The 22520-nt window shown below is 38.4% G+C and overlaps 1 protein-coding gene across 1 annotated transcript in view; it reads left to right on the forward strand.

Annotated features, from left to right (window-relative positions):
• FMO2 (flavin containing dimethylaniline monoxygenase 2) overlaps positions 1-22520 on the forward strand; it is a 38877-nt gene that overhangs the window by 15314 nt on the left and 1043 nt on the right. The window contains 7 exon segments of the mRNA XM_007165300.2: positions 8670-8858; positions 10883-11045; positions 12505-12647; positions 17559-17758; positions 18991-19183; positions 19185-19350; positions 22382-22454. Coding sequence (XP_007165362.2) covers positions 8670-8858; positions 10883-11045; positions 12505-12647; positions 17559-17758; positions 18991-19183; positions 19185-19350; positions 22382-22454 — 1127 coding nt within the window.

Consider the following 22520-nt stretch of genomic DNA (forward strand, 5'->3'; position numbering starts at 1 on the left):
ACTTGAGGACAGGGGGAGGAGCAAGGGTAAGCTGGGATGAAGTGAGAGAGTGGCATTGACATATGTACACTACCAAATGTAAAATAAGTAGCTAGTGGGAAGCAGCCGCATAGCACAGGGAGATTAGCTAGGTGCTTTGTGTCCACCTAGAGGGGTGGGAATAGGAGGGTGGGAGGCAGACACAAGAGGGAAGAGATATGGGGATACATGTATATGTATAGCTGTTTCACTTTGTTATAAAGCAGAAACTAACACACCATTGTAAAGCAATTATATTCCAATAAAGATGTTTAAAAAAACCTAATATTAAAAAATAATAATATAAATAAATAAATAAGAAATAATGGTTGAAAACTACCCTAACCTGGGGAAGGATACAGACATCTGTCAGAATGTCTATCATTAAACACAAACAGACACGCGTGCACACACACGCACAAATAATAAATGTTAGCGAGGATGTGGAGAAAAGGGAACCCTCATACACTGTTAGTGGGAATGTAAATTGGTGCAGCCACTATGAAAAACAGTAGGGAGGTGTCTCAAGAAACTAAAACTAGAACTACCATATAACCCAGCAATTCCATTCCCGGGTATTTATCTGAAAAAATCAAAAACACTAATTCAATAAAGATACATGCACCCCACTGTTCATAGCAGCATTATTTACAATTGCCAAGATATGGAAGCAACCTAAGTATCCACCAACAGATGAATGGATAAAGAAGATGTGGTATATATATACAATGGAATACTCTTCAGCCATAAAAATAGAATAAAATTTTGCCACTTGCAAAAATATGGATGGACTTGGAGAGTATTGTGCTAAGTGAAATAAGTCAGAGAGAGAAAAACAAATACTGTATGATATCACTTATACGTGGAATCTAAAAAACAAAACAAACTAGTGGATATAACAAAAAAGAAATAAGACTCACAGATATAGAGAACAACCTAGTGGTTACCAGTTCTCTGACACCCCCTAGTGGCCGCTTTGGAACATTGGAAGGGTGGGTAATTAACATATATTTTAGCACTTTCTCCAGCAATGGGAAGCACTTGCCATGCTTCATCTCATTTTTCTTCACAGTACTCCTAGGACGTAGGTGTTATGATTATCATCACTTACACATGAAGACAAAACTAACGTTTGGGATAAACAACTTGCACAAGGGAACGTAGGTAGTAGAAAAAGAATAAAAGTGAAGGTCTGTAGGATTCCTGAGCCCTCACACTTAATAACCTTACTGAGGTATTGAGAGAGGAAAGCGTGTTCTTCCTTCAGCCTCTAACCTGCTCTGCTTCCTTTACTGTTCCTGATACCTATGCTCATACAGAACTTACCAATATACATTGTTTTCTCTTTCCTTTTTACATTTGGATATAAATATGTCTTTACCCCAGCTACATATATTCAGTTATTTTAATTACTTCTCGTGTAATAGTCTCTAAACGTCTCTTCATCTTGGTTTTCTTCCTCTAGATTCAATCTGAAATATCACTTTCTCTCTTAAAATGTGACTCCCCCAAGATCGAATGTTCCAAAGCAGTTTATCTCCACAACATATACTTTTTTCAGAACCAAAGAGGTGTTTAGCACTGCTTTAGACAATGGAGAGTGAATCAGACATAATCACTGCTCTCAAAAAATTTATAATCAATTCGTTTGACACATTCCCACTATAGCTTATGCTTCCCTTGGTTTGAATGCTACACCTCTGCTAAAACAGTTTACTGTTGCACCAGCTTTTTCAGTATTCGCAAAATTAAAGCTATTATTTATATAATTATTTTCATATGAATTATCTCATTCTATACTCACAATACTCTCCGACATTAGTTATTATTAATTCCAACTGAAAAGTGAGAAAGCCAAAGGTAAGTGGTTTGCCTATAGTGACTAATAAGTGGTAGCTGGTAGGTCTTAGAACCAGCCAAAATAGTGAGATTAAACTTATGTTGGTTTACCATCACACTTTGTCTCACATAATTCTAATGATTTATACTAAGCTTGGGATCAATTAAAACCCCTGGGTGTTTTTCATTTGAATCATTGATGACTTGGGTCACTATCTTTGTGCAACTAGTTCTTTAATCCTGTTTGCAGGAATTCACATTTGTGCATGTTAAACATTATTTAGTTGGTTTTATCTTTAGTCAAAGAGTGTTTATTTGAAGTTTCAACCTTCTGTCAAGTTTGCTATGTAAAAGAATATTAGAACATTTCCCCACACCATATACAAAAATAAACTCAAAATGGATGTAAGACCTGAAACCATAAAAGTCCTAGAAAAAGAACATAAGGCAGAACACTCTTTGACATGAATCACAGCAATATTTTTTTTGGATCTGTCCCCTAAGGCAAAAGAAACAAAAGGAAAAATAAACAAATGGGACCTAATAAAACGTAAAAGCTTTTGCACAGCAAAGGAAACCATCAGCAAAACAAAAAGACACCTACTGAATGGGAGAAAATACTTACAAATGATATGACTGATAAGGGGTTAATATCCAAAATATATAAACAGTTCATACAACTCAATAGAACCCAATTAAAAATGGGCAGAAGACCTGAATAAATATTTTTCCAAAGGAGACACACAGATGGTCAACAGGCACATGAGAAGATGCTTAACATCACTAATCTACAGAGAAGTGCAAATTAAAACCACAGTGAGATATTACCTCACACCAGTCAGAATGGCTATTATCAAAAAGAACACAAATAACAAATGTTGGCAAGGATGTGGAAAAAAGGGAACCCTTGTATAGTGCTGGTGGGAATGTATACTAGTACAGCCACTGTCGAAAACAGTATGGAGGTTTCTCAAAAAATTAAAAATAAAACTACCATATGATTGAGCAATTACACTCCTGCGTATATATTCAAAAAAACAAAAACCACTAATTCAAAAAGACACATGCACCCCAATGTCTATAGCAGCATTATTTACAATAGCCAAAATATGGAAGCAACCAAAGTGTCCATCAAGAGATGAATGGATAAAGATGCAGTATATATATACAATGGAATACTACTTGGCCATAAAAAAGAATGAAATTCTGGCATTTCCAACAACCTGGATGGACGTAGATAGTATTATGCTTAGTGAAATAAATCAGAGGAAGATAAATACTCTGTTATCACTTATATGTGGATTCTGAAAAATAAAACAGACAAATGTATATAACAAAACAGAAACAGACTCACAGATGTAGAGAACAAACTAGTTGTTACCAGTGGGGAGAGGAAGCAGGGAAGGACAGGATAGGGGTATGGGACTAAGAGACACAAACTACCATGTATAAAATAAATAAGCAACAAGGATATACTGTACAGCACAGGGAAGCATAGCCATTATTTTGTAATAACTTTAAATGGAGTATAATCTATAAAAATATTGAATGACTATGTTGTACACCAGAAAGTAATATAATATTGCAAATCAACTATACTTCATTTTAAGCGTTTATTTGAAGTTTCAATCCTGTGTTAAGTTTCTATGCCTCCATGCTTTGGGTATATACAACTTTGATCACCTGTATTTGTCTCCATCAAAGTCATTGATTTAAATGTTGATAATAGAAAGATAAGACTGTGAAGCAGGCACGTGGGATATCACCACATGGAATTTCCCATATGGTGCTATTTCCACACTGACTTAACATGTGGTTCATCTATTTTTTTCTATGCCTCACAGCCTTTCTTCTGTTTCAACTGGCATGTTCAGTTTAACATCATATAGAACTAGCTTAGAACAAAGAGCCATTTCCTTCCCGGAAAAGATAACCACCTTACCCTTGTTTTACTTTCAGAAGTTCCCTTAGATAAATTTATCCAAAGAATCTATCCCAGCATAATTCAATATAAGTTTTTGTACACTGCTACCCATTTAATAGAACTAAATTTAACATGTTAGATATTTGTAACTCTCCAGACGATCAAATATAAAATACCATGGTTCTTAAGCCTCTTCTCCAGCTGTTTAAGACATACTTTGGTTAGTTTTCCCTAGTATTTTTAAAGATGTAATGTTTGCATGAACAGAATAAAGTTTATAGCATAATATTAGCAAAATCATAACATTTTCATGCATAAAACAAAACAAAGTTTATAGCATACTATCAGCAAAACCATTTACTTATTCCCATTACACTACTAAACATCCATTTTAGTATCATTAAGTCCTGTTTGCAATGAGGGAAAAAAGCTTCCGGTTAACATTACTTCTTTCACTCATTCAACAAACATATTACCTGATTGCATACTACACACCAGGCATGTACTAGGTACTAAAAAGACCCAAATGCACCATCCCTGCCATCAAAGGGCTCATTTTTCAGTGGGGTGTTGGTGGGGGGCTGGCGGGGTGGAACTAAAGCAAACCTACAGAGTGCAAATGTATAAGGGCTAATACACTAAATGTTATGGAAAGCACGGAATCTCACTCAGCAGAGAATAGGGCAAGCTTCCTAAAGGGTGTGATGCTTTTATTTGTCTTGACAATATTCAGAGATCAGGTACATGAATATGGAGAAAGTGTTCTAGGCAGAGCAAATGGCATGTGCAAAGGTATGGAAGCTTGTGAAACCTGATACACTTAGAGAATAGAAAGTGGTGTGATGTGGCTGGAAAGAAGGATGAAAGTGGCTGAGTGATAACTGATGAGGCTGGAGAGAATAGCCAGGGTCTCATTGTGAGGACCTTGTGTCCCATGCCAACGAGTGTACTGTTTACCCTGAAGTCAGTGAAGAAAGTGGGCAATATCTGAGTCAGGGAGCTTAATTAGGGGGCTCTGTCAGTGATCAAGCTCAGAGATCAGGGAAGTACCAGCCTAATGGAGAGATGGCAGAATGCAGTGACACTCTAATAAAGATGGTGTTTCCCAATGCTCACTGTGCACAGAATCAGCTGGGAAGCACTTGTAAAATACAGATGTCTGGGCCCAAACCAGGCCTACTCACACTTCATATTTTTCAAATCTCCCCTGAACTCTTCTAATGCAACTAGACTAGCATGTGGGAATGACAATTTTGCCTCTAACTGTAGGACAAGGAAGTAAAAAGAGTTTCAATTACACTTATTACAAACAATGGAGGAGATAGTTATAAAGTCCACCTGAAAGAGTGAAAATATGGAATGAGAGAACATTTTCAAAGAAATAAATTTTATTTCCAAACTGGTTAGAGTAACTAGCCATGAGAACAAACTATTGATTGGTAGAGGTCAATATAATTATGTTTCATAATGAAAAAGACTAATTTATAAGATTTTGTTTTACATTTATAATAAGTGAATATATTTTTGCTTTGTAAGTTGCTCCCTCTAGTAGATTAAATATTAGCCTTATAATCTTTCTTAAACTTAATTTAGTTTTTACAACTTTTTATTTTTATAGAGTCAAAGATAAACTTCAGTCCAGCCTACAATCAAAAGATCATAAATTCCAAATCAGTATTGTCTGAACTAACTTGGTTTTGCTATACAGTCTTCTGACCTTCAGAAAAATTTATATTAAGAAAATGCTTATCATATGACCATTTATCTTAAACAAGCAAATTGTAGCAAACTCTATTTGCTAGGAAATTCAGGCTATTTATCTGTATTTGTGCTTAACTGTCATTTTTAGGCAGTGCTTGTATTTTAAGTAAATATGTGAGTTAAATTTATTTGTTTTGAAAGCTATGTCTCCTGTCCTTGACTTGGCTGAGCAAAGCCTCTCATCTTATTCTGTCTCCACTTTCCATCTTCAAAGTCCAAATTGATTTTAATTCAATATAACAGTAAGCTCCATAAAGATAGAAGCTGTGTGTCCTGGTTACATCTTATCCCTAACTCCAAGCTCAGGGCCTGAACAGGAGATATAGTTGATATACATTTGTTTATTAATAAGAATCATCTTCCCTTTATAACCCTGGGCAAACTCAATTTTACCCAGATTTGTCTAAACATATAGACATCTACTTCAGCCAACACAGGAAGAAGGACACATGAGCACAAAGCTTTTTTTTTTTTTTTTCACAGCTGTATACCAATCAACCCAATGATAAAGATTATTACTTGATCTTCAGAAGAAGAATTGTGATGTCATCATCAATTGTGTCAAATTACACAAGTAAAATCCCCAAAGGAGAGCCTTGCCCTGGCTCTGATATTACCGTAGGGGCTGAGACATCAAACCAGTTCTCATCACTCGAAATCCCCTTAAGATTGACCTGACAGAGGAGCCAACCATATTTTAAAGCCAATTTAAAGCACTTGAAAAAACTAACATGTTGGCTCTAGTATAACAGTCGATCTTAGTTTAGCTGTTTTTTTAAAACTATGACGGGTTTAGTAAGACTAACTCTAGTGACCGGTAATAATGGCAATAGAGGCAAACATGGATGGAGCAGTTATCTAGAGTCAGGCATTGTGCTAAGCACTTTAATCTCATCAAAGCCTCATAATGATTGTTTAATGTTGGAACAACTGAAGAACCCCATTTTACAGGAGAAAATGAGGATTCTGCCTTATGTAACTTGCATGGGTTCTGTGCAAGTACTACACCATTTTATATAATGGACTTGAGCATCCATGGATGTAGGTATCCACAAGGGTTCCCGGAACGAATCCCCTGTGAATATTAAGGGACAACTGTATTATGCAATTTGAAGCTAGTGTTTGAAAATAAAAATACCATGATTTATTCATCCAGAGTTCAGATCATTGTATCCTCGTATATGAGACAGAAAGCACTTCAGATTCGAATACAAACTCCCTTTGCCTTCTAATATGTACATACAGTTAATAATAACACCACACCAAATTAATCACCCAGAAAGCTGGCATACCCTGATCTGACTAATGTTTACCAAGCCACTTAAAGCTGTAACAAAGTTAGCATCTAAGCCTTGATTCTGGACTAGGAAGGTTAAACACCTTGCTCATGGAAAAAAGGCATCTGACTCCTGGCCTACGGTAGACATGAGGGAATGAATGCATGAATGAATGAGGAAGAAAGAGAGCGTGTGAAATGTATGAGGAAGGATCTTTACAAACTTGGACTTTTTATTGCTCTTAAATGGCATGATCTGAGAGTAAGCATTATCTTAGCTGTGGTAACTCATGTTAGTACGGGTAATCTCTGAAATTTGGACACAGTGAAGCCCAATACATATAAGGAGCTTCGTTGATAACAGACGCAAGATCCCACAGTTTAATCTTTTTTAACTCTTTGAAACTGAGTACAGCCTCTTGTAAAGGAAATATCAGAAAACTCAGATGTGATAGTGAGTGTACTTGTATCACTTCCTTTGGTGTCAGAGCAGCTGCCTCGTTGCCTTTCTTCTACTGTGGTGAACAGTGAGGTGTAACTGACAGCTTTGCTGAAGCTTATAGCTTCCTCAGTCACCATAAACAATACTACTGAGCACCTAGTACCTCCCTAGTTTACAGATGAGAGGACTGAAGCTCAGGGGTACTGACGGGTCCAGGCTCACACAGTCTGAAAGAGATGAACTCAAACCTAACTTTGTCTAACTTCAAAGACCAGGCTCCTTCTGCCAGTCCAAGCTGCCTCTTTCAAGTGTTGCAAAAATGTAAGGAGTCTTGATCTAAAGATTTGGCAGGAAAGTAATGATTTTCTATGAATAATGATGAGAAAGCAACCTATACAACTGATTTATTGCAGTGGTGGGATCAGAGTTGAATATTTACTTTCCTTTATTTACTATTCTGTGAAAGAGACTATAATGCCATTTATATAAGATGAAGTAACTTATTTCAATTAACTTATGAGTTCCTACAACCTTTCCATTTCTTTATATCCTACCCTGGTACTGAGTCATAACAGCAACTACTGTTTGCCTGGATTATGCTTAGTCTCTGCATATGCAGAAGCATCTATTGAGGAGTTCTTGGGTGACATTATTTAAATTTCTTATAAAACTTTCTTTGATAACATGCTGATTTCACAGACACTGAATCACCGTACTTGGCTCTTGTATGATTTAACGTTAAATCATTACGCAGAGCACTTTTGCAGAGGGAATTATAAACTCAGCCATAGCATGTGCTGCCTCCTGATTTACCAAAGCATACTGGATAACCTTTAGAATCAAGTTTAAGATTTGATTGGCATTCATACTACTTACCTTTGTCACTTGAGGAAGGTTGATTCACATAAAGCATAAAATAAAGGCGGGGGAGGATTCAAATTAAGATGCAAAAACTTCCTGCCCCCAAAAGTACTCATTTTAATGGAAATTCTCCATTGTGGTCTCTGACCAGTGTCCCAGGGTTTATTGGTTCCTAAAGAGGTGGAAGATGGGTATGGCCTCCCCAGGGGGAATTTCAGAAGAGGGCTGGTTGTCACAATGATTGACATTAAACAGGTAGAGATCTGGGATGCTAATATCCTGCAACGTGTCAGAAGAAGGACTGCCCCCACTCCCGATCCCACCAATGGCAATAGCCCCTCCAGTGAACAACACTGGAAGGCCCCAGCCAGGTCATATCGCACAGGATGATGAAGAACATATGCTGCACCTCATCAGGCAGACATTTCAGTCACGCTACAGCAATGAAAGAGGTTCATGTCACGCAGGTTAGATTTGGAAGAAGAGTAGGAAACCAAGGGTTTGTTTTTTTTTTTTAACACAGGATTATCACTCTTTTATTTCAATAGGAAAATATTGAAGATGGCCAAGCGAGTATCTATCAATCTGTCATCACCAACACCAGCAAAGAAATGTCCTGTTTCAGTGACTTTCCAATGCCTGAAGATTTTCCAAACTTCCTGCACAATTCTAAGCTCCTGGAATACTTCAGGATTTTTGTCAAAAAGTTTGATCTACTAAAATATATTCAGTTCCAGGTATTGTATTTTGGGGAAAGAATGGTTTTCTCTACATTAGTTTAGCTCACATTGAAATAGAGAAGTTACTCTGATAATGAAAGAAATTGGGAATAAAACAAAGCATTCTAATTCAATTATTTTCTGAAAAACAACAGCACAGTAGAAAACCCAAAAAGTAGTGTCATTACCCCTGATATTATAGATTATATACATTAACAGAAGAAAAACATCCGTTAAAATTAATGACTTGAATGATTACATTGACGGTGAAACTGCATTTAATACCTATAACCACTGAGGACTCCTAGCCTCATTTCCTTCGAAAGGATATATGAAAAAAAATACCACATTGTTATTTCATTTTCTTACCGTCCCCATAAAAATGAAATTTCTTAGAAAAATGTACTAAATAAACTCACAGCTCTCCATTCATCTCAGAAGCCTGTAGAAACCATTTTGGCTAATTTTTTGATGCATTCTTTAGCAACAAAAGAATAACCAGACCATTTTGAAATACAATTATAACTACCTTTCCTGTGTTTCCTTGAAAACAAATAACCAACAAGATAAAAAACAATATTCTCATTAAACATCCTGAATTTTTATCAGTAACCTACACTCTGAAAACTAGTAACTGTGCCTAGGAAATAAAATTTAAATTATAGCCTTGAATAAATAAGTGTTAGTGGAACTTATTTTTTTTAACACAGCTCATTTTCTCAGTAACTTTAGTTTTGTTCCAGATTTGTAGTACATTAATTTGTAATAGTTGATTTGATAGACATCAATATATGTAAATACCATTAAAATATCACATTCTGTCTAATGTAGTTTTTCCCCAGTTTCCATTTCTCTTGTTTATGATTTTACTGAGGTTGTTTTCTGGAGGTTGGAGAGGGCTTAGGAAAACTCACTTCTGTTTATTGGTCTCTGAGTTAGTACAGCCATAAGATGATGGAACTCAACTCAAACTATCAAAGGAGGTGTCCTCACTGAGTTCTGTATCAATATGGTGACCTCCCGGGAGGGGAAAACCACCAAGTCGCCTGAGGAGGGGTGAACTGGCTCAGGTCAGTCACATTTCTAATAACTTCCCCAGTGATACTGAAGGTTGGTCCTCAAACCACATTTTAAATAGCAAGAATCCACAGTACTTTAGAGAATATACTACCCAGAACTTCAAATCTGAATCTTTCAACTGAAAATGCCCAGACATTTTATAGCCTTTTCATAAGCTTTATACTAATATTCCATATACATTTTTTGATTGGAACAGCTTCAAACATTGCCAACCCAGCATTTTGAAAAATATATGAAAATTTGAAATGCATGTATAAGGGACTCAAACACTTGCCAACAAGAGAAGCATGCCATTCCTCTAGAAGTGAGAAAAGCTTTGTTTCCTTTGACATTGCTTCTTAAATAGAGCAGACACACAAATTTATGTACACTTTTAAAAATTCATAAACCTCCAGAGAGCAAATGGCATTCTAAAAAATCATGAACTGATAAATTATTTCATCCAAACGAGATCATGAAGTATACTGCTAGCATGATGTTTTAAAAATAATAAATATGAACTTACCATTCATGGAGTGATGTCACTGTGCCAGGCGCTATGCAAATTGCTTCACATGGAATATCTTCTCTAATAGAGTCTACACGGAGGTCAACACTTCTAAAGCTTCTTGATAAATACTGATTGTGTAATCACCTGAATGATGAACATGTATTTTGTATCTTGCCCAGACGCTGTCTTGCTTTTTCTGGGTCTCTCTCAAGTCCTTATTCAGTCCTTAACACTGGTAACTACTGCTGAGTCAGGCTTCTCGCACAAAGCACATCCTTGGTAGCACCTGCCAAGGAAGAAGCAGCTGGGCGCACTTAGCAGTCTTTGCCTTAAGTGGCTTGAAATGGATTCAGACAGGACCTAAATGGAATCAGACATTGCACTCTACCCATCTCCACTCCCAGGGCACTGGACAAGGCCCCTGTTATGCCGGAGTAATTCTCAATGATGCCTTCTCTGTGTTCGGTTCAAGACAACCGTCCTCAGTGTGAAAAAATGCCCGGATTTCTCATCCACTGGCCAATGGGTGGTTGTTACCGAGAGCAACGGCAAGGAGCAAAGTGCTGTCTTTGACGCAGTCATGGTCTGCAGTGGTCATCACATACTCCCTCACCTCCCACTGGAGTCATTTCCAGGTGAGGCCTGTGGGGATCCCCAGCTTTGGGGAGTAGGTGTCCAGGTACTTTATATTCAGGTTGGATTGTCGGGCAGAATTACCTAGCTACTGCAACTCGGCATAATATTGAGATCAGGATAGAGCTAGAAAGATGAGAGACTCCAAACACCATCTCTGTTTCTATTGAGCTCTTCAGGTCTTCATTATCAGCCAGCCTCCCTCAAAGTCACTAAATATTACTCAGCATTTCAGAGAATTCTCACCCAAATTGGTTCTCTGTTGGAGAGGTCCTTTCAGCCATGTGCTTACCTTGTGACTTTGCTACATCTTTGGAGATTTCCACAGAGCCACGCCCACAGCCAGGGTTACTGGGGAGAGTTTCTGGAAATAAGTGCTCCTACAGGACAGTGAGGTTTCAGGGAGCACAGGGAAAGACGGTACCTCCCAGGCCCTTCCCTCAGAGAGCGTATCCCCTTCCCAAGGCCTTCAGGAAAACATCTGATACGGTGGTTCAGTCCAAACCCCACATTATTCAAACCACCTGAGGAGCTTTTAAAGTTCTAATGACCTTCAACGATTCAATTGGTCTAGGGTAGGCCTCCGTCAATTAAGGGCTACTCAGGTGATTTCAATATTCAGCTGGGATTGAGGCTTACTGATCTAAGGCAGTGGAAATCTCAATCAGAATCACCTGGAGGGCTTTTACAACCACAACTTGCTCGTCTCCACCCCTAGCATTTCCAACTCTGTAGGTCTAGTATGAGGCTGAGAATTTGCCTCTCTAACAAGTTCCCAGGTGATGCTAAAACTGCTGGCCAAGGGACCACACTTTGAGAACTAATGATCTAAAGGCTCTTTCAAGCAACCCACCATCAAACACAAATACTTTAACAAAGTCATGTTTTCCTGGGAAAAGACAGAGATGCTTATCTTCAAAAAGGCTTGTCCAGTAAGTTGCTGACTTACTGCAAAGTGGAAACTATCCTTCACCTTATAAGGTGCCTTGTTTTTAGTTTATTTTAGTTTTTGTTTGCTTTTGCAAAATAAGAATGATGAATGTTATTCTAATTATTACACAATTGTGATAATAGTACTTCATAATATGTTTAAGAAACATTTAAAAGAATATATGCTATGTGATAATAAAGTATCATGGTACAGTCCAAAATAGGATAATGGGTAGCTGGAAACCAACACCTGACTCTGCTCTATTCATCAAAACCAATTGTTTGCTCTCTAATAAATATCTAAGCTGCAGCCTCTGAAATCAACTCTTTTGGTCCTGTACCATATGCTTAACCTAACATTTCTTATGTGGTTCATACTTTGAGATTGCCAGTTGGCCTTGATACTGTAACTTCCCTAAGAGGGGAAGAGACAAAACAAATGATTTTCCCCAGAAAGGAAAAGCTGACGGTGCAGTTTTATTGAACTTAACTTGACATAGTTCATGGATTTCTCTTTTCTTCCCCCTAAAGGTATCCAGAAGTTCAAAGGCCAGTATTTCCATAGCCGCCAATACAAGCACCCAGAGGGATTTGAAAGAAAACGCATTTTGGTGATTGGAATAGGAAACTCAGCCTCAGATATTGCAGTTGAGTTGAGTAAGAAGGCTGCTCAGGTAAGATGTTCCCTGATTACCTTGTACGGTGGAGGAGAGGAAAATCCCAGCCATGTAACTAAGGCTCCAATGCTCATTAATTGGTTGATTCGTTGTTTGGTTGCCCAGTGTGGTATCATAGAAAATCTGGAAATCAAGAAGCCAGAGTTTATCTCCCAGCTTTGCCACTAATCAGCCTTGTAACCTAGAGTGAGTCATTTTACTTCTCTGGGCTATGGTTCCCTCACTTAAGTTTGGACCAGATGACTTTCAGCACAGGAGGCCTTGTTTCAACCCAGGGGGCTTTATGATTTGACCTGTTCATCTTTGGGGGAGTGCCTTTTAGAAATTTAGTGCATATTTGAATTCTATTTGAAATGTAAATAATCCTTAGTTTCCAAGAATCATTAAAAGAAAGATTAAATAGACAGTAAGACTCCCAACCATAATCACAGATATTTAGGTGCTCCCTGAGGCCTTCCAACCACTGTTATCTTTGCACCTGCTCAGGAATGACACAGCTTTGCTTCCAGAGTCAAACATTACAAGATACAGATAATGCTGACAGAGGTGGTTGGGAATGGCAGAAAATAAAACGCTTTTAGAAGGACAGACCTAGGCAAAGATGGGAAAATAGCTAAGGTTCCTCTCCCCAAAGCATCCCCTCTCAACAGGGCCTGGACCCAGGGGCCCTATCACTCTGATGTAGCCCAGCATCTTCTGGCTACACAGGACTTGCAGTGGCCATGTCTACAACCAGCAAAACTGTCCAGTCCTGAGACTCACACTGTCAGGGCTCAAGATGCCCAGTAGCAAATGTGATAAAAGAACATAGTGCCTCCCCAGCAGGTTGATGAAGGGGTTCCACTGGGACCTGTCAGTATTACCACCCTGGGGACAGAGCAGGTCACTAACACCAGAAAGAGATTTACTAGACCCAGGAGGTCCTCACCTTTTTTGTGAAAAGAAACCACTTTTCACTTTTCAAAGCTTTAAGACTTCAGTGTGAGGTGGATGGACCTAGAGTCTGTCATACCGAGTGAGGTAAGTCAGAAAGAGAAAAACAAATACCGTATGCTAACACATATATATGGAATCTAAAAAAAAAAAAAGAAAGAAAAAAATGGTCATGAAGACCCTAGGGGCAGGAGACAGGAATAAAGATGCAGACGTAGAGAATGGACTTGAGGACATGGAGAGGGGGAAGGGTAAGCTGGGACAAAGTGAGAGAGTGGCATGGACATATATACACTACCAAATGCACAATAGATAGCTAGTGGAAAGCAGCCACATAGCACAGGGAGATCAGCTCGGTGCTTTGTGACCACCTAGAGGGGTGGGATAGGGAGGGTGGGAGGGAGACACAAGAGGGAGGGGATATGGGGATATATGTATATGTATAGCTGATTCACTTTGTTATACAGCAGAAACTAACACACAATTGTAAAGCAATTATACTCCAATAAAGATGTTAAAAAAAAAAAAGACCTCAGTGTGAAGAACAAGTGAGGAGGCAGTAACTGTAAAGTCTTGGAGAAAAGCCGACTCAGGTAGGGAGGCGCAAGGTCCAGTCTCTTTCCTGTTGGGAATGCCTGCCAAGCTTGCGGAAGGGAGTATGATAAAAGGAGCTGACTTTTAGCTGTCAACCAAGGAAAGCTCCGTACTAGACCACTACATGTTACAGGTCAGTGATTTGGACTTAGAACAGATGATCCAAAGATATCAAATCTTAGATTGCAAGAGTCTATTTCCTTATATGGGCCTTGCCATGTAAAAGCCTGTCAGTCATACCAGATTCAATATTAAGAAACCACCTTTGCTATATTTGTGTGCCTTTCACCTCATTAATCTTTAAATAGGCTGTCTCTTCAATATTTATTGGATTAATAACATAATTGATAATTATGATAAAATGTCTTGCACAGAGTAATGCACTCTCAACCCTTCTGTGAGAAGAGATACATAGGAGCTATGTATGTAAGGGATAGAACCAGGTGCATCTGCAAAGCTTAAAATTATAGCCTAAACTCACCTTAGTCCTGAGTGTGGCCTGCTTCTGTTAAAGGAGGTTCATGTTCACAAGTATATGGCATGCTCTGTCACAGTCCAAAAGCACCACTCAAAATACTGTGGGATGGTGCTGAGTCATCCACACACTTTCTCACCAAAAACCAGATCTCTGACCCTTGGCCTGAAGTATGCATCTCAGGGAAAGAAGCCTGATCCTAAATCCTGAGACATATCACACTGTTGCAGCTAGTACAGCTAGCCAGATTAGACTCCCCTGCTGTAAAGATGGTGACAGCAGAAAGGGAATGAATAAAATAGGCAGAGCTTCCAATGTGAAACATGGATTGATCCTAAGGAAGAAGGGCAGACAATAAGTAATGGAAAGAGACATTCATGGAAATATTTGAGGTATATTATCTAATACGTAACCAAAGTATTGCCAAGTCAACAAAAGGGAAACAGCAGGAGAAAATCAGGATATAAGCGTATTACCACACACAGACCAACAATTCAACACCATTATACCATTTTATGTAAGTGCTACTTCACAAGCTAAGGAGTTGAGGCCCCAGCAAAACTTGTCTCCAAATTCTGGCTCACTCCAGATATGTGGCACTATATGAAACTCCTCTCCTCCAGGCTAATTTTACAAAATAATAATACCTAGCAGTACTTATCACTTGCCAGGCAATATTTTCAGTACTTTATATGTATTATCTCATTTAATCTGTACAATAATTCTATGAAGCAGGTACTATTTTACAGAGAGGGAGAAATGGAGGCACAGAGAGGTTAAAGTAACTCACCCAAGGTAACACAGCTTGCAAGTAGTGGGGCTGAGAGTCAAACCCAGGCAGTTCTGGATCCAGAGTCCTAGATCTAGAATCCATCATCTTAAACTCCTAAGTGAATCAGTTTCCTTGTAAGTGAATCTTATGTGTTTATCAAGGACAGCCTTGTACAGCAGAACTCATAGAGTTCTGGCATGTAAAAGTACTGGCATATAAAATTTTAAGAAGCAAGTCAAATATGCATTTGGTCAATGGGGGAGTAACAGTAAACAAGGTAAAATATATATTTGAAAAGAGATATAAATGCACACCTTGAAAACTAGGGAAATATAAGTATACAAGGTAAAGAATACATCTGACATATACACACTACTATATATAAAATAGGTAATCAACAAGGAACTACTGTATAGCACAGGGAACTAACTCCACTCAATACTCTGTAATAACCTATATGGAAAAAGAATCTGAAAAAGAATAGATATATATATATGTATAACTGATTACCTCCTATATTAACTTCCATGTAAAGTAATATCTATGAATAGTAAATGTTAGATTTTTAAACTCTGAATTTTTAAAATAAATTCAAAGTTAAAAATCTGGTAACTTAATCAAGATATAGAAACTGATGGGAGGAATCATAACATATATGCTTTTAGAATTTATGCAGTAGTTAATAAAATAATGCTACATTTTTTAAAAAAAAGAGTACATCTGAAAGGGGATTCAGAAGTGCACTTGAAGAGAATGGGAATCACAGTATACGTTCAGAAATTTATTTTTTCACACACATACACACACACACACACACACACACACACACACACTGTATTTTATTTTTACAAGAGATAAATCAACTGACACCAAGCATTGTAAATGGATGACCACAACAAAAGCAACACTGATTGCAATTACCAAACACGAAACACACTCATACTATGTCATAATACTGACATTCAGTCCAGTAATCCTCCACTGTAACAGCTCCTTTACTTTGCAGTGAAAATTGATTTGTATATTTTTTGCCTCTGAGTCCTTGTGGGATTTTTTTTATTATTATTCAAACAGAAAGTTACAAAAATTATAATCATTCTCATCGGTCAGCTCAGTCCCACGTAATTAATTTTTTTTTTCATACTGATCTTTTGTTAGCACTTTTATGAGTTCATCAGTTTTCCATTAGAGTTCTGAAAATGCTTATTCATTCAGTTCAGCAGTATAGTCAGTATTTTTTTTTAATAAATTTATTTATATTTATTATTCTTTTTTGGCTGTGTTGGGTCTTCGTTTCTGTGTGAGGGCTTTCTCTAGTTGTGGCAAGTGGGGGCCACTCTTCATCGCGGTGCGCGGGCCTCTCACTATCGCGGCCTCTTGTTGCGGACCACAGGCTCCAGACGCGCAGGCTCAGTAATTGTGGCTCACGGGCCTAGTTGCTCCGTGGCATGTGGGATCCTCCCAGACCAGGGCTCGAACCCGTGTCCCCTGCATTGGCAGGCAGATTCTCAACCACTGCGCCACCAGGGAAGCCCAATAGTCAGTATTTTTAACTTTTAAAATATATAAAATGTTATAATATATAAAATATATAAATATATAAAATATATAAAAGAACATAACAATGTTCTTTCAAGTATGGGAAGAAGTTAATTTCCCTTGTTATTCCCTCTCTGGGGATATACAGATCCATATATTTGTGCCTATCTAGACATTAGGCTGTAATCATACATTTCCTAGGATTATAATTGTATACCTTCCTTATAAAAACAACTTGTGGTGGATGGAAAAGGTAAGAGGAGGGAAGGAGCATTGAACCACAACTTCAAATATGGCAAAAATTTGTGGGTTTTATGATTGGTTTAGCCCAAAGATTTTCTCATGTTTCCATGAAGTTCTCAAGACTATGGTGGTCTTCCTCTATCAGCATAAGTACTACTGGTTCCCACTTGTATGATAAAGCTGCCCCAGAGCAGTGAAAACTAGAAGGTACTTCACTTTGCGGTCAATCATCTTTAAAACAAAGCATTTCAGCAAATTCTGGGGCCATACATGCGATGTATTATCTACACAGTGGGTTCCTCCCAAAAGAGATGATGCCCTAGTTTAAACTGCATCCTTTTTTGCTCGCCAGGTGTTTATCAGCACCAGACATGGTTCCTGGGTCATGGGCCATATCTCTGAAGATGGCTATCCCTGGGACATGGTGTTCCACACCCGTTTTAGCTCCATGCTCCGAAATGTCCTGCCACGAAGAGTTGTAAAATGGGTGATGGAACAACAGATGAATCGGTGGTTCAACCATGAAAATTATGGCCTTATGCCTCAAAACAAGTAGAGTTACTTTGCTTTTTTATGGTATACTCATTGGTAATCAAGGATGTCAGAGGGGTTTCTTTTTGCAAAGAGACAAATTGCTAACATGGTAGTTCAAACTACAACCTAACAGTATGGATATCATGTAGCTCCTGGATTTTGAATTCCAAATTTGTTCTGTATGCCTTTTAAAAAGTAAATATTTAAGAAGATGAAGTATAAATATTATGAGCTGCTCCAGAAAGTAGAACTAGGATCATGGGAAGGACTTCCTAATACCCAGAGCTGTCCAACACTGGAAAAGGCTGTTTTAAGAGACTGTGACCTTCCTTTCAGAGGGTGGGTGGGAAAACTGATCCAAATTCTACATCTGTTAATTCATACTTTGCTAACTCCGTACACCATAAGAGTTCTTCCTGTGGGTAGCTTTTGAGAACATACTCACTGCCTATTAATCTGCTATACATCACTGATCTTATAAACACAAGCAAACAATATGGATGTTTATTTTTCTTTATTTGATAACAGGCTCCTTCCCTTAAAAAAAAAAAAAACAGAAGAGGTTTGCAATCTTTCAACAAATGCAACGTGGCTGCTATATTCTGAGATCTGATACATGTACCATGTATCCTTATTTTTTTTTAACAAAATGGTTCTCAAATCTACAAAAAAGGAAATTCCAGAAATACAACCAGACTTTGCTCCACCATTCATGCTATCACATACATACAGAGACTCCACGTATATTTGGGATCAAGAAATATCCCCAAACTTAATTCTATGCATTAATTTTCACACTGATCCCTTAATAAGTTTCAAAACTAATGGGAATTTAACAAAGTTTTCCTTACTTACTTATGATCAGATAGAAATTAAATGGAACATCAAGATAATTAAAGGTAGATAACATAAAACAACAGAAATATCAGTGGGATAATAACAACTGGAATGCTCAGGAACTGACCATAGACACTGGCATTTTGTCTAAGCCCTTAGGAATGCCTCCTTTTTTGAAATGTGTTTTGCCCACATCATCTACGTGTTTTTCCTTATCTGTTGAGGGAAGAGATATGTGACATGAGAATAAAGTCAGAGAGTAAGGCTTGGGCTAGCCCAACTAGTCAAGTTAGAAAGTTTTATGGATATTGGAGAAACCTCTTTATTCCCAGAGCCAAGCCCATAAAATATCAAGACAGTTCAAGATCCCTCATTAAATACTCTTTCTGAGTGTTTTCTTCCGCATGTTTCAGATACCTTATGAAAGAGCCTATACTAAGTGACGATCTTCCAAGTCGTATACTCTACGGAGCCATCAAGGTGAAGTCAAGAGTGAAAGAGCTCACAGAAACTTCTGCCCTCTTTGAGGATGGAACAGTGGAGGAGGACATTGACGTCATTGTCTTTGCAACAGGATATACTTTCTCTTTTCCCTTCCTCGAAGATCCATCCACTTGTTAAAGTAGAGAATAATATGGTCTCGCTGTACAAATACATGTTCCCTCCTCACCTGGAGAAGTCAACCCTTGCATGCATTGGTCTTATCCAGCCTCTAGGTTCCATTTTCCCAACTGTTGAACTTCAAGCTCGTTGGGGAACAAGAGTTTTCAAAGGTAAGTGAGTGGGCAAGTGAATGGCTGAGTGTTTCACACCTGGTGGATTTTGCTCAATAACAAGTTTAGAAAAGGAGGTTGCCAACCTTGGCTGCTCTCACAAAACTGACATCCTAAAAAGTTAGCAGAGAATTCACAAAATAGCCAATACTGGGATAAGATAATAATAAATATCTGCAATCATTCTTTTAAAATATTAGAAAATCCAGAGAATTTCAGTTGGCATAATGTTAAGTAAATATTATTTTTTCTTGGACTAATGAGAGAACAGAAGGAAGGAAGACATCTATGACTCCTAGTTTTACCTGTAAGATGTTTATAAATTCCTCAGAATATGTGCAAATCAAGAGACCTAGGGCCTACTCCATACTTAACTCCAAATTAACTCTTAATACCTAAGCAGCTCAACCTCACAGATCCCTACAAAGCTATAAAATTATTAAAATATTTCTCTCTGAGCACTGTGTAGCACTTTGCACTTCTCAGAAGGCTGTTACTATCTCCCTGATCCAGGGCTCAATTCAGCTCAACAAAAACTTAATGAATACATAGCCCTGTGCTGGAACTTGGTAGGATAGAGAGAGATTTAAATGGATCATTTTAAGATAATAAGACATGTGCTTTGTCAGAGGACTGCATGGAGTGTGTGGAAAAAGAGAAAGGGTGCTTAGCAACAGCAGAGTTTGGATAAAGGAAGGGCATGTGGTCAAGGAAAACTTCCTACATAACTGGGTTTCCCAGGTGCAGAAAAGGGAATCAGAGCACAGAGGTGTGATGCAGATGAGGAATTATTACAAGATACTTGACATTCCTAGAACATGAGGTGTGAGGCAGAGAGGGGTGAGAGAATATTCTTAGAGAGGAAGGGACCAAGACACAGAAACCTTTTAAGACATGTTAAGGAGCTTGAATATAAAATGTATATTAGCTCTTCCCAAATTTAGCTACACATAAAAACCATCTGATGGACTCTTAGGGACCCTGATTAAGTCTGGCCTGAGGACCTAGTGTCTCCATTTAAGAAAGCTCTTCTATCTCAGAAATAACTAATTTTCTTGTCAACTGCATTATTATGAACTTTCATCAAATCTTTAACCGTGGTCATTTTTAAGTCTTTTGTCATTTACAGACAGTTCTGGGTGTACTCTGATGATTTTGCAAATATGTTCCTATAAAAGGGTTTCATCTTCAAGAAATTCATGGAAAAGACTCTGACAAGTACAGGTTTCTGGTAACTGTACTGCTGAACTGAATTAATAAGCACTTTCAGAACTCTAATGAAAAACTGATGAACTCATAAAAGTGCTAACAAAAGATCAAGATGAAAAAAACAATTAATTACATGGGACTGAGTGAACTGATGAGGATGAGTATAATTTTTGTGACTTTCTGTCTGAATTAAAAAAAAAAATCCCACAAGGACTCAGAGGCAAAGAATATACAAATCAATTTTCACTGCAAAGTAAAGGAGCTGTTGCAGTGGAGGATTACTGGACTGAATGTCAATATTATGACATAGTATGAGTGTGTTTCATGTTTGGTAATTGCAATCATTGTTGCTTTTGTTGTGGTCATCCATGTACAATGCTTGGTGTCAGTCTATTTATCTCTTGTAAAAATAAAATACAGTGTGTGTGTGTGAGAAAAAAAAAAAAAGAAAGAAAGCTCTTCTGCCAGAAGACCCAATGAAAGGTGAAGCAAGGACCAGACATGATCAGATTTTCACTTTTGATAGATTATTTCAACATTAGTGTGAAAGATAAGATTTGAAAGGCGAAAGGAATAGAGTCTCAGAGACCAGTGAGAAGGCTGCTGTAATCGTCTATACTAAAATGTGATACAACCTCAGCCAGGCAAAGAAACAAAGTGGAGAAGAGAGATAGTTAAGAATCAAACCAACAGGACGTAATGCTTGGCTCCATGTAGGAAAATTAGAGGAAAAGAGCAGACTCAAGGGTGACTTGATCAAGGCGGATCTCAGGTGGTGGACACTGGTTGGGGAGCAGTGCTGGGGCCAGAGGGAGCATGTGGAAGAGGAGGCAGTGATGAGCTCAGTTTGGGACTCATTGAATCTGAGATGTCTGATAACTAGCCATATCCAGGGAAGCTGACCATTCTTCAGCATGTCGGAAGTTCCAGGGACACCTGTGACAGGGGACGGAATCACAAGCCCACAGTGATAACTGACGTCAATCTTTCTCTATCCCCACTGCCCTACCTCAGTTTGTGCCACCCCTTCCCTCACCTGGTTTACTTCAACAGCCTCTTAACTGGTCTTGCTGCCTTTTTTTTTTTTTTTTTTTAAACATCTTTATTGGAGTATAATTGCTTTACAATGGTGTGTTAGTTTCTGCTTTATAACAAAGTGAATCAGTTATACATATACATATGTTCCCATATCTCTTCCCTCTTGCGTCTCCCTCCCTCCCACCCTCCCTCTCCCACCCCTCTAGGTGGTCGCAAAGCACCGAGCTGATCTCCCTGTGCTATGCAGCTGCTTCCCACTAGCCATCTATTTTACATTTGGTAGTGTATATATATGTCCATACCACTCTCTCACCCTGTCACATCTTACCCCTCCCCCTGGTCTTGCTGCCTTTAAACTGACCTCCCTGGAGCCCATTTTCCAAAATTCAGCACCTCAAAGAACCTTTCCAAAAGGCAAATCTGATCTTGTCCCCCACGGCTTCCCACCACTTTCAGAATGGAGCTCAAGCCATCTGGGACGGCTTCCCAACTTCTCAGGCTCACCTTCCCTCTCCACCTTCTTCTCTAACCCCCCACTCCCACCTCAGAGTCCACGCTGTAGCCTGGTGATCCCTGGGCAACATCACATAGAACTCAATGCGAGTGGCGCACCCTGGAGTTCAACGACACAGCAGCCCTGACTGGTATCTCATGGGTAAATGGCCAAAATTTAATTGTAGGAATCAATTGATTGTAGGAATCAGTGGATTGTAGGAATCAATCAACTAGATAAAGCAATGAAATTGAATCAAACCCACTACTCAACCAACCTTTTATTTTCTAGGCTTGTGTACCTTGCCCTCGGAGAGAACTATGATGGCAGACATTATCAAGAGGAATAAAAAAAGAATTGACTTGTAAGAATTTTTTAAAATTCTTTACATAGAACAGTGTTTCTCCAAGTATAGTGATCTAACTACTCA

The sequence above is a fragment of the Balaenoptera acutorostrata genome, chromosome 1 (assembly GCF_949987535.1).
Source record: "Balaenoptera acutorostrata chromosome 1, mBalAcu1.1, whole genome shotgun sequence".
Lineage (NCBI taxonomy): Eukaryota > Metazoa > Chordata > Mammalia > Artiodactyla > Balaenopteridae > Balaenoptera > Balaenoptera acutorostrata.